At 42.0% G+C, this 13,968-nt stretch overlaps 1 protein-coding gene across 1 annotated transcript in view; it reads left to right on the forward strand.

Moving 5' to 3' along the window:
- The first annotated feature begins 2,592 nt into the window (after window positions 1-2,592).
- LOC146305675 (insulin receptor substrate 1-B) overlaps window positions 2,593-13,968 on the forward strand; it is a 64,634-nt gene continuing 53,258 nt past the window's right edge. Inside the window, exon 1 of the mRNA XM_084712483.1 lies at window positions 2,593-3,473. Within this exon, the coding sequence (XP_084568609.1) occupies window positions 3,119-3,473 (355 nt within the window). The 5' untranslated portion in view covers window positions 2,593-3,118. The remainder of the gene's footprint in view (window positions 3,474-13,968) is intronic.

The raw sequence follows: 13,968 nt of genomic DNA on the forward strand, positions 1-13,968 counted from the left end.
CAATGTTTTGTTAAATATATAAATATATACAGAAATAAATGAACAAATACATGTGAAAAAGAAATTAAAATTCTTCTAATTCTTAATAATTTACAGTTTTTTATGCAACTCTTAATATTTGTGCTGAATTACTCATAATACTCATAAACACAAATACACATTTTATTCTTAGTTCTTAAATGTTACAGAGGCTCGTTTTTAAAGGCTGTAATGCTCTGTTCACACAACAGGGGGCGCGTGATTTCCACTTTTCTCTGACCTCGTGCGCAAGGTTACTTATAGATGCATATTACATAACAACATAGATACTGCATAGACATGAAGTACAAAGATAGAACACCTTTAAGAGCCAGCAGATGGTCTATTATTAGATCATTTTAAAAGATTTATTGTCATTGTAAATTCAGAGTAAATCCATGTATATTAATAATATGTATTCTGTGCATTATCCAATGGGATTTTTTTTTTTACAGCCATGCACCAGACAGTCGAAACACATCAAAATCATGATGTGTCCAAAAATGCATCATTTATTCAACTGTAGGAGCTCAGGCTGCTGTTTGTGCGGCATTTATTAATCGATAATCACAATAAAAACACTGTATTCCCACAGGATTGAATGAGTTCACTGTGAATCTGGATTTTAAATCTTTTTTTATGTGACCCCCTGCTGCATTTGATGTGGTGAATGTTTAGACTGGTGTTTCAAAAGTTAATATATTGACGTATTAAAACAGCACTGAAGGGGATTTTTACAATAAATAGAACAGGATGGACTCATGCACGCGCCAACACTGAAATATTACTCCACACACTGGTAGTGTTGGTGCCTTCAGGTGCTGTGGGAAATATCGTTTATCAGTCGAGTGACCTTTAAATGAGCCCTGAAGATGCCATAAAAATGCAATAAATAGATAAAATAAAGTCAAATAAAAAATATATAAATAAATTAGACTAAAAAAAATCACATATATGCCTATTTATTCACATCTGTGAGTACATTACAGCCCTGTCTACTTGTTGACTTTATTTTTTTAACTTTGTTGTCCTTGTTCTCAGCTCTCATGTTTATTCTAATTGTGTGTAAGAACACTGAACAATGAAAAACCAGAGTCAGATTGCTTGTATGTGACACATACTTGGTCAACAAAGCAGACTGTGGTTATGATTCTGAAATTTAAGAAATTAAATTAAAAAAGATTATAGATAACATATATTAATTAATCATTTTCATTTAAATTAATGTTAGCTTTAAACTTATACATTACATACACTATACAGTTACAGTTAAGCAGACTGTGTGTTGTTGCTGAAGTCAGAACAAAACTTTTTTCCCCATTTAAATGAGACTTGTGACCCCTTTCTTGTCATGAATAATAAACATATTTATTTACTTATTTGTTGTTTTTAGATTGTGCTCACATAGTGTATGTTCCTGAAAATAAAGCTTGTTTTAAAATGAGGTGGTACAAACATAAAAAATCTTAGTGTCAAAAAGCTCACTTATAAACATGTAAGTAAGAGTGGAATATCTTATTTGGGTAGTTTGAATAAAGAAGTGTGAAAACCTGACATTTTCCTGTATGACAAACTCCTGACATGTTCTCTCTGAAACTTACTGTGTACCATATTCTATACTGGTATCTGCTAATCCAATAATGTTCATCTTTTCATCCAGTAACGTTCACTGTCTGTGTGAAGTTTTGTTTATTTTTTAATATTATCCAACATCTTGTTGTTGTTGTTATACTTACAGGTTCATTACTTATAACTGTACATACATCATTATGTTTTACATGTATTTACATTTCTGTATAGATTCACTGTGTAATTATTCCCAATATTTATTATAGTCTACCATTCAAATGAATAGCACCTTGTTGCACAAAGCAATCCAAAGAATCTGCTAGACTTATAATATAATAATATAGAAGTTCTAATAATATCATGTACAGATGTTGCTGCCTTCAAATACGGTCGTGTGTGCCATGTTTTTGAGAGGAGTCCATATGAACACCACCCTCTTGTTGTATTTTTCATTAACATTATGGTTTTATTTACCATCTTAAATTATGCATTTTTTTTTTTTTAAATCTTCCTTTTACTAGTGATATCAAATAAGTTTTAGTGAAGATGTATTCTGTGTATTCTATTCTCACCTCATCTTATTTTTACATGTGGGTTTTATTATGTTCATTCCATGTCATTTCTTTGTTGTAAAGCACACTGGGCTGCATTTATTTGATGAAAGGTGTTAAACAAATAAAGGCTATTATTATTATTATTATTATTATTATTATTATTATTATTATTATTATTATTATTAGTAATAGTAGTAGTAGTAGTAGTAGTAGTAGTAGTAGTAGTAGTTTTGGTTTAGTTTTTGGTTTTAGCTCAGTTTCTACTTTTTGTTGTTATTAATTTTTTTCTGCCTGCTGTAATTTACTATTCGGATTAATAAAATAATCCCACTCTATTATTAAATCAGGATTGAGAGCACTGGGATGCACAAAAAAAAAAAGTGTTGGTCGATTTGGGAGCTCCACTGTCCGAGCTCGTGCTGGGTCCTGAACGCAGCAGTGTTCCAGAGTACTAGTACAGCGGTGAGTGACAGTCCTGCTCCACGCACGGTAGCTGCTCCGCTCCGCTCCTCTCCACACTACAGCAACAAGACCGGGGCAGAGCCGAGCAGAACGGGACGGGACAGGACAGGGGGCGAGAGGACAGACGAACGGGGAGAGAGACAGACAGTTAAGACAGCGTGCGGACTCTGTGATGTGCAGTAAATGGGATTAAACCGCTCAGACAGCGCTTGGAAGCAGCGGCAATAGTAGTAGTAGTGGAGAGTAGGGGGAGCTCCGCATGTGCTCGCCAACTTGAGCTGGGTTGAGAGGAAAAACAAGCAAAAAGAAGCGCAAAAAGAGGACAGTTTCTGCAGGCAAAAACAAACCCTGGTGCAGGTTTTAACCGAGCAGCAAACCCCTGCCTCCCCTCTCACATGCCTGCGTTGATGTGTGAGAACGGGAGGGGATCAGTTACCTCTCTAAAACTTGCAGAAATACTACAAGAGCGATAAAAGAGGGTTTGCTTTCACCGTGGGAATTAAAAGGAGGACACCATGGAGAGCCAAGCCGGCGAGCAGCACCACCAGAGCTGCGAGGACGTGCGGAAGAGCGGCTACCTCCGCAAGCAGAAGTCCATGCACCGGCGGTACTTCGTGCTCCGCGCCGCCTCGGAGCGCGGCCCGGCCCGTCTGGAGTACTACGAGAGCGAGAAGAAATTCCGCGGCAAGGCCCCCGTCCCGAAGAAAGCCGTGGCTCTGGAGACGTGCTTCAACATCAACAAGCGGGCCGACTCCAAGAACAAGCACATGATCGTGCTCTACACCCGGGCCGAGAGCTTCGCCATCGCCGCGGAGAACGAGCAGGACCAGGACGAGTGGTACCAGGCCATGGTGGAGCTGCAGTGCAAAAGTAAGCGCACAAACCCCACTCATCATCATCATCATCATCATCATCATCACCACCATCGTGCATGCACGCTCTTTATGCATGCATGCACACACTCAATACTGTATGAGGAGGCTCCTGCATGAGAGGAGAAACGTGGCAATGCCTGCAGAGCCTCTGCAGATCGGGACATGCCTCGTTCCAGCGTTATTTAAAACCATTACAGCTCAAGTTTACATAGTTTGTGTCAGTTATTCCTGATGCATTTTTAAAAATTCGGATTGTGCGCTCCTTGGTGTTCATTTCTGCACTTTAAAAGCAGGTTAAAGTTGTTTACAGACGGCCTCTGATGGGAGTGTGTGTGTGTGTGTAAACATGTGTCTTCAGGCTCCACTGTGGAGCTTATCCTCCACACCAGTCCTTATCATACTGGTGTCAAGTCAAGATATTTGCTCCCACTGGGTTTTTTTTCTCTCTCTCCGTGGGCCTCAGCTGTGTCTCTCTTACCCAAGTCAACTGCTCAAACACACCCTGTCCTCATGTTTACTTTGCCTGCTCTGCTTTTTTCTGCTGACACTGCAATATTGCATGAGGCATTGATCCCACAAGAGGGGGGAAATGTCCCAAAAAGTTGACAGAGAGGAGCACATTTGCACCTGGACGTTCAGGCATGATTCATTCATTCATTAAATATTAAAGGGATAGTTCGGATTATTTATAGTTAGGACGAAATCACTGTTATATGCAAGCCAAATATGTCTATCCAAACCAACCAAACTCCATAAGCAAAATTGGTCATTTTACTTAGCAGGGCATGGAAGTTGCTACTCTACCGCTGCCTCAATCAGTTAATTTTCTTGTGTTATTGTGTGACTTTGGTGAATCTGAATTAACCTTTTAAAACAGCAAAGTCATGCAATAACACAAACAAACTAGCAGATTGAGGCAGCAGAAGACTGTTCTGTCAGGTAAAATTACTGATCTCGTCTATGGAGTTTGGTTGGTTTGGAGAGAGTGATACTTGGCATCTGTAACATCAGTTTCCCACCAGAAAAAGGCTGTCTGCTGGCAAAGGAAAGTGGTGAAAATATTCTAAATATATATATATATACACTGGAACTGATATAGATTTTATGGTGGACCTTTTTAAGGTACATTTTGCTGCTGACCCTGCCCACAGCAGTACAATGCTTAGCCTCCATACTTGTACTCCTGTTGTTTAAGTACTTCATTCAGTCCCACTTCAAAAATTCCAAACTATCCCTTTAAACTCTCAAATTGATGCTATTGTCCTTAAAAAAATCCAGTATGTTCTGGGCTCTAAATGCACTCCGAGTTCTTTATCTTTCACTGCATTCCTTAAAAGCTTTCTCAACTTTCTCTTTCAGCTCAAATGACTTCCTGAACACCTTATAATGGATAATACCTTTGTTGAATTCACTTCAAATAATCCGACCTATCCCTTTAATATTTATTTCCTTGTCTGAGCAGCTTAGCTTCTCCTGCAGTGGATTTATTTAATTTTGCCTCTTTGTGAAAATGCCCTCAACTCCCACACAAAAAGTCACCCATGTAGGTTTTTCTCAAATGGTGTCTATCAGCCGCTGTGTAAACACAGCTGTCCGAGCAGTAATGTCGAGCACAGCGACTTAAAATCACCTGTTCAGCTTTCTGCCTCTCGCTGTGTGAGACCAGACAGGCCACAAGGGACACATGACGCAATCCTGGCAAGCTGAGATATGAGTTCAAGGTGCTTGACCCTCCTGCACTGTTACACAAAGCAGCTGATTAGTGGCTGGGAAATAAAACACCTGAGCAGAGAGAATGATGTGTTTAATATTCCTGTTTTCATTTGAAAGCCACGGAGAGCAAGTTGTTTCAAGGTTGAAGACAGGTTTGGCTGAGTTAGGAGATTCAGATAGGTTCAGGCTGCCAGTGGGTGCATTAGGGGGGATCTAGTGGTGCAAATTTGGAATTCATGATTGCGGCTTCCCCCCTGTTGCTTTAACACAACTGGGTCTGTGTGTTTGTGTGTGTGTGTGCAGCCCACTTTTCCCCAAGTGTTTGACGAGTTTCCGCAAAGATGCTGGGAAAGTGAATAGACAGATGTTTGAGTTGAGATGCAAGAGGAACTGAGGGCGGGTTCATACCAGCCTTGTTTAGTTCGGCTGAACTGAACTGAACCCCGGAGCGTTTAAATCCTCGATGTGGATTGTTTTGGTTGGTGTGAACGCCGGACTCGAACTGTGGCGTGGAGCAAACAACCGCTCTCTGGTCCACTTTGAAGGGATGGTCTCAGGGTGGGTTCACACCTAAAGAGAGGATGCGAGGATGATCCCCGGTTTGAATTTTACTACTGGCCCTCTTTGCATTCAAACGTCCATAAATTGTAAACACAAGTATTGTGGTGGAAATAACGTTCGGTTGTTGTTATTGTGTTGCAGACTTTAGAGGACTGCACATAAGAACGTCTTGTAAGACATCTGGTATCAAATGATTTAATAATGCAAGCATTTCTCACTTTGTCGTGAGTCCAGGTTTTTTCCTGAGAAAAGTTGTTTAGGTTGCAGATGAAATGACACACACAATGGTGCACTTCTGTTTGAATGCCGTACACATCGGAGTTCACTTGAGACCACCCCAGAGGACAGTTGTTTGGTCGCCACCAGAGTCTGAGTCTGGTGTTCACACCGCCCCAAACGAGTCGCCCCATGGGGGGTAAATCCTCCGGTGTTTAGTTCAGCTGGACTAAAGAAAGCAGGTGTGAACCGACCCTCAGACTGCGGTCAAGTGAACTCTGGAGCTTTGGCCTTCTGGTCGGACAGAACGAATCATTTGAAGATGTCACCTTCATTATGATGATAAATCCTCCTTCTTTTCTAACATTTTATGAACAAATTGGATAAAATGAAATTATGAATAAAATAATCTGTAGCTGTAGCCTTAACCCAGGACTGCTGTCAGTCTATTCAGATGGTTTTGTTGTGATGTTTGGAGGTTTGTTGACGTCCATGCGGCACATTAAATCTCCATGGAATTTAGTTATCCATGTTCAAAGCTCCAAAAAATTACATTTGAAACAGCATCTGTTTCTTAATGTAATGACATGGTTATTCATGCTAATCCACAAACATCATTGAGAACAGTAGATCTGCTTTCAGTTAAGTCTGTGTGATTATCACGATGTAACTTTTGACACTTAAAAGCACCACACTCGCCCCTTTACAGTGGTTTGTTGGGTTGGTTTGAACGCCGGACTTGAACTTTGACGTGGACCAAACAACCGTCCTCTGGTCCACCCTGCAGGGGTCGTCTCTGACCGCTGTCAGGTGAACTCCAAAGTGGTTTATCTCTGGTGTCAACACGATTCAAACCAGTCACAGCTCGCGCATCACCATACGGACCATTTCATTAGTTTGAAAAAAAATCTCTTCCTGTTTTGGTTATTGGTGAACCAGCAGTGCGTTTGCTACCCAACTGTAGACTGGCAGAGGAAATGTCTGCATTATTAAATTATTTAACACCTGCTGTCTTTGACACATGCAAATTACAGCTGCAACAATTACACTATTATTAATTGATAATCAAATTAATCTCCACCTTATTTTGATAATCAGTAATATTTTAAGAAAAAAGTTAAAATTCTCTGATTGTCGGAGGGACTGCTGAGATGAAGGACCAGTTTGTACGGATCTTCGCCACCTATTAACCTTTCCACCGCATGACTTGTATTTACAATTTCTGGAATTACCGGAACAACATATCATCCTCACTTTGGTTTGATTCAGGAACCGGACCTTTAGGTGTGCACCCACCCTACTTAACCTTTACTTTACTTAACCGCCTTTTAAAAAAACCCATCTCCAAATCGTAAATAATCCACGTGCTTGTGTGTAAAGGCCAGACGTACAGAAATCTTGACTTTATGTGCTGCAGCTCAGCAGGTGAGTTCACTCGGACTTCCAAGGAAACAGACAAGCAGCCGGCTCGACCGTCGTCGTCACGAGTTTCCTTTGAAATTACAGGTCCGGTCGGTGTGCCGCTGCACCGCGCCGCTGCGCTCGCGGCCTCTCGTCTCCGTCTTTTGTCGCTTCAAGTGTTGGGTTTCTCCTGTAAATCACCCTCGCTGACAATGACAAAGAGCTGCGGCTGGCTGCTGTGTAAACCGGCACGCTGGCAGGCATTTTCTTGTGGTATGTGCTGCACTTTCTGCTCATACAAAAAAAAAAGAGGCCACACAAACACACATGATGGAGGCTTGTTTAGGGAGAGTTTTGTAAGAGGGGGAGTTATAGGGTCACGGCCAATTGCTGCCTAAACCTGCATGTGCGAAAATAGCTTAAACTCACACTCACACACACACACACACACACTCTGAACAGTGTGAGGATTCCTGCCTGTAATAACCCTCCTCTGGTATGTGCCGCTCATACACAGTTTCAAGTCTTCGGTGTCTGTATGTTGATGGAACCTCCGCTCTGCAGCCCCCGCCCACCTCCTCGTCTACACACACACCGTCACTGCCACCCTACTTTCAGCACAGAACACTCTGAGAAATAAAGAACCGTCAAGGGTTCTTCGGCGTGTCCTCGTAGGAGAACCCTCTCATAGGCCTTCTCCGCAAACATGGAACCAGCCTGGTTCTGGTTCAAGCACCTAAATTTGAACCTTTCTAAGCATTCCCACTGAAAATAAACCGGTTCAGAACCTGAAAAGTTGGTTCCCAGCTGGAACCCAAAAACAGCAGGTCTACCTTGGGGATCCAATGTGGCTGTGTCCTATTCTTCAGGTTCTTGTGTTTTGTGCAGCGTCCTCTGTCGATGACGTCCTTGATCCCAGTGGTTCCACTCCAAACTGGTAGAAACGTGGGCTGGTTCTCTAGATAGCACCATGATTCTAAGCATCTTGAACGGAACCAGTTCAAGAGCAAAAGCTTATGTGGTGGAAAAGGGCCGTAGGAGGGTTCTAGGGTTATACCTGGAACCATCTGTGAAGGGTAAGAGCCAGAACCCTCTCTTGAGATTCTACCCAGAATCTTTTCACCTTCAAAGGGTGCAGATAAGAACCCACTGAGAACCAAGAACTCTTTTATGTTCCAATGGCTTCATCTAGAACACACCCAGGGGGTTCTACCAAGAACCTTTTTATATTTTAAGAGTTTTATCTAGAACTCTCTTCTGAGAGCCCTTTTATATTCCAAGGGTTTCATCTCAAACTCACTCATGGGGATCTACTGAGAACCCTTTTATATTATGGTACAAGGAACCCTCGATGAAAGAGTTCTCCAAGAACTTCAACAATCCTTGAAGAGCTCTTTCTTCCAAAAAAGGGTTCTTTGGATTTAAAGGGTTCTTAATTGAACACAGTCTCACAAAGAAACGCTTTCCTCAAAAGATTGTTTAGAAGCAAATGGTTTTGGGTGGAACCTCAGCCCTTCAGGAAACACCCATGTGGAACCCTCATTAGTAACAGTGTAGGGTATTTGTCCCCCCAGTTGTCCCAGTGTGGAGACGGAGGAATTCACAGCCTGCAGACTGTGAACAGGTTGTCGCTGAGCGGCGCAGAGCCAAGGGATGCTGTCCTGTCTGTCTCACATAGTTTCCAGAGGACCACTCCTTTAATCCGATACCTGTGTAGCTGCTCGGATGAAGCCCCACGGGACACAGCGAGACGGGAAGTTCTCAGCAGTGTCCCTCAGCTGCAGGTGGAATCAAAGTTATGTGTTGAAGTTTGGAATAACTGCTTTACGACTGCACAGCGAGACGTTCCTCAGCATGCAAACAGTGGAAGCACAGCGCCGTACCTGTCCCTGTACGCTGCTGTGCTTTGGGCCTGGGAAACTCACCTAAAGCTGCCCAGGAAGCGTCCAGTATCGCTCAGCCTCCCCCTGGAGCTGGCGGTAATTTGCACAAACACGAGCCAGCTGCTGTGCAGGGCGATATTAGGATCCCAGTTATTTATTCAGCTGAGTCCAGTAAGACCCTTTCGGGCAGCGAGTACAGTATCAGGCTTGAGGGCAGCTATTTGCTCAACTATTAGGAGTCAGTCGGGTGTGTAAAGGCTTAACCTCGACGAAACGGGGCGGAGGTGCGGCGTATAGTCGTCGTTCGCCAGGAAAACTGTCCTGCAGCAGCTCGGGACACCACCTCGGGAGTTGCCGTTGACCTCAATAAAACAATACAGCAGAGTTAAACTTTGAACGAGAGGGAAACACAAGACACAAACACACACACACACACTGACACACACGAGCAGGAAGGCTGCCTGTGTTACAGTAGCAAAATAAAACATGGCAGAAAAGCAGATAAAGTCCGACAAGAAAGGACTGCCTCTGATTTAGTGGAGTCAGTGGGTGACAGACTGACTGATAATATGACTGATAAATAAATTATCTGCCTCCAGTATCTAAAATGTGACTATTTTTAGTTTTATGTGGCGGTAAATTTAATATCTTTTGGTTTTGTTCAGCTCATTTGAAGAAGTCGCCTTGTGCTGTGGGAAACTGTGATTGGCTTCAGTGACGTTTTCTGACAAACCAGCAGCTAAACTAACTAACTAGATTTCAGATATGTTTTAAAGGGACTGTTCACCCCCAAAAATACTTCTATTCTAACAAAAAAGTGCAGAAGAAAGATGGAGTTTTTTTCCCTGCACACGTTATAGATGATATGATAATAGATGCTGAAAACCATTGAACAATTGAATTGTGGAGTTCGACCGGTAAACTGTTGCTCAGGATTTTTTGGTGACATGCCCGAGTCATGGTTTCCCCAACAATATATGAGCCTTTAGTTGCAGTTCTAACCAAAAACGCTGTCAAAGAGGTTTTTGTTGTGATCTTTGGAGGCTTGTTGACATCCCTGCGGTACATTTAATCTCCTTGGAATTCAGTTTTCTCCATTCAAAGCTCCAAAAAAATTACATTTGAAACACTGAGAAACTGCATCTGTTTCCAAATATAATGATATGGTTATTCATGCTAATCCACAGACCTCATTGAGAGCAGTTTCTCCTTCACTGTAGATCTGTTTTCAGTTAGGTCTGAGGATTATTCTGAAGTAATTTTTGACACTTTAAGCACCGCAGAACTTCTGCAGCGGGTGGCAGCGTGTCAGACTGAGCTACAGCGAAGAGCCAAACCTCTGCGAGGCATGGAAAAACTTCTCAAATCAGAATTGATTCAAAGAAAATTGTGTTTCTGAGTGAACTTTCCTTGATGGCGTGTGTCAGATTATGAACTGGAAGGACTCTTTGCAGGGTTCTTACGGGTGCTGGAAATCCTTCAGGGTTTGAAAAGTGCTTGGATTTTAGATTAAGTGCTTGAAACGACTCGAAACTGTAATTGCACTACTTTAATAATAAGTTGCTCTCTTACATAATAGTTTGGTTTTCAGATAAAGAAATAAAATGAGTCACAGACCCTGATTGCATTTACTTTTTGTACAAAATGAAGATGACATTTTGATGTGCGCCGTCTGATGGAACAGCGAGTGGGCGGCTAATTGACAACAGCACGGCGAGACTTGCAATTTCAATGAGTATTGGTTTGAAAGTGAAACTGTTTAAAAAACTATTGAAATTGAAGTTATTTGTGTAGTAATCGTTTGAGTGATTTGTTTTGGCTCAGCCAGGTTGTACAGGATGTCTGTGATGAAGAGATGAAATAATCATTTTGAGTAAATGTATATAAATGTGTAACTCATCACAGCCATAAGGTGCTGGAAAGCTTGAAAATGCACCTTGAAAATTCTTGAAGTGCTTGAACTTGACTTTGAAAAACACATAGGAACCATGAGGGCTGCAACGAACAATTAATTTCACTGTCAATTAATTTGTCCATTACTTTCTTAATAAATCGATCAGTTGTTTGGTCTATAAAATGTCAGAAAATGGTGAAAAATATTGATCGGTGCTGAAGGTGACATCCTCAAATGTCTTGTTTTGTCCACAACCTGAAGACATGTGTATAAATATGTCATTTACTGCAGCTGTAACATGCTGGAAAAGCTTCAAAATGCACCTTGAAAAAGCTTGAAAAGTGCTTGAATTTGACTTCAGAAAAGGCGTAGGAACTCTGTGTTTGTGGCACTGGAGCGTTGTTTGGCTGCTCTGGCCAGTGAGATCAGGATCTCACCGGTGGCTCGCCGAGCTGGCCGATTAAACGTTAAGCCGCGCTTAAGCACTGCTCATCTCCCTAATTAGGCCGTAATTATTGTCTCGAGGGTCAGCCGCTGGTGGCACAGCAGAGGCTGTGTGCTAACAAAGTCGGAGAGGAGGGAGCACAGCGGAAGCCATTAAATCAAGAGTTTAGAGAATGATCAGTGAGCGCCACCATGTTTTTTTCTAGTGTTTGGTCATGTGGAGTGGAGCTGGCTCATTTAGTGCTCCAATCCAGGCTCAAGAGCGGCGAGCTGCCACCGGATATTCCCACTGCATAAATAGTTTGCACACGTTAACACCCTGTAATTTCATTTAACACGACAAGCCGGCCAGCCCGTCTTCGGCGAGGCCAGCTCTGGCTTGTTGTGATGCAGCAGCTCGTACAGTAAAGCGTCATGGGTCTGAAACGGCCTTGAGCTCTTCCCCTCCTCACGTCTGCTGTTGTGCATCGGGGTCGGCTGACTGCAGAAGCAGCCCGTCAATTAAGTGCCCCGGTTTGATCGACAGCAAAGCAAAGCCCGGGGCAACAGGATCCATTTAGTCAACGAGCGTCCATATGTTGAGCATGATAGAGCTGCGGGGCTTTAAATGCATAGTAGTCTTTTATAGGGGGCCGTATCGATTTCTGTCGGTTGATACGAGCCCATTACTGCTGTCGTAGACGAGGTCAGGAAGTTCATGAGTTGGGATTTATCGGCCTTACAGAGTGAATGCATTAGAAACATGCAGTGAAATTAGTGAAAAGCTTCCTCATTATCTGGTGTGCTGTTCATCTGGGAGGTACAATACAAGATCCTGCATTGATTGGATGTACTGTAACACCAGTATGGAGACATGTTGAGACATGCATTGCAGGAAATGTACAAATCTTTCCCTTATTTCTTGCTTATATAGCGTCACACAGATTGCCTCAGTGGGACAAGCTGTGCAATGTATGGGGATTTGGGACTCCCTTAAAAACCCTTTAACAGGGTTAAAAAAGGAGGAAACCAGGAAGAGTCACAGAGGAGGGATTGTATTCCTAGGGCGGATGTGGGATATACCAAACAGACCAAAATCTTGACTTATTATTTACTTTTTTGGCAGTCTAATCTTCTGTGTTTTTTTTTTTTGCATTTCAAAAAATACCAAAACTAACTCATTAAAAAATGTGGAAAAGCTGCACCCTTATGCATTGCATTGTGGGAAAGGAGAGTTCTCCTCCAGTTAAATGAAGTGAAATAAAGCATTCTGTGGTTCTCTTCATCTTTGCACAAAGGAATGTACACAGGTTATTAGAGAGTTGGAGAGTTTCCTTTTTCCCTTGGATGTGCACACTGTCTGACTTATAGGTGTGTATAATAATATGTTAAAACCTCACTCCTTTTGAAGCTCTCTCTGCAGCATCGAGAAACAAGTGTGCTGTATTTAGAGTGGGACTGTTTTTTTGGGCAGAGAGTGATAGTGACTGAGTATGTGGCTGCATGCCGGCACATGTGCCTTTTAAGTATGTCAATGTGTACTCGGATAGATGAAGCATGTAGTGCAACTGCTTAATATACTTTATGACATGTAGATGTTAAATTTAAACCTTAAAAAGGTAGTTTGGATTGTTGGAGTGGGGCTGTATGAGGTGTTTATCCATAGTCAGTGTATTAACTTTTAGCCACCTAAAAAAGGTCCACCTAAAAATATCAATATCAGTTTAAGTGTATGCTATATTTAGAATATTTTTGCAGATTTACCTTGCAGTCAGACAGCCTTTTCTGATGGGAAACCACCATTATGTAAGCCAGATATCGCTCTCTTTTGCCCAACCAGACTCCATTTACCTCGCAGAGTGTGGGGGTTGCTGGTCTACTGCTACCCATTAGTTTGTTTGTGTTATTGTGTGGCTTTGCTGAATCTGAACTAACCTTTTAAAATGCGGAAATTACACAGTGGTGGTAGACCAGCACATGGTAAAATTCCTGATTTTGCCATTGGAGTCTGGTTGTTTTGGAGGGAACAATATTTGGCTCCTATAACAACAGATTCCATCAGAAAATGCGGTCTGATGGCAAAATAAAGAAGTGAAAATATTTTAAATACAACGGACATTTAAACTAATATTGTTTTTTTTTTTTTACTGAGGTGGACCTTTTTTTTTTAGATGGCAGGTTGAGGACGTTTTGTTGTAGTTATTGCCTTTGATATATGATAATCTACTTTTATTTCCTAAATTCTTGTGTATTTGCTGTAAAACTACCTAAATGAGCACTGTAGTGAGTGGGTAAAAAAGAAACTCGGAGAGGCCGCTTGCCTGGAAGGCTGCAGCGAATTCCTGACTGGTTTAATTCTAAAATTCAATTTATCCGCTTTGGAAACTTTGCACAAGAGG

This window comes from Lutjanus erythropterus, chromosome 23, assembly GCF_056507025.1.
Source record: "Lutjanus erythropterus isolate fLutEry1 chromosome 23, fLutEry1.hap2, whole genome shotgun sequence".
Lineage (NCBI taxonomy): Eukaryota > Metazoa > Chordata > Actinopteri > Lutjaniformes > Lutjanidae > Lutjanus > Lutjanus erythropterus.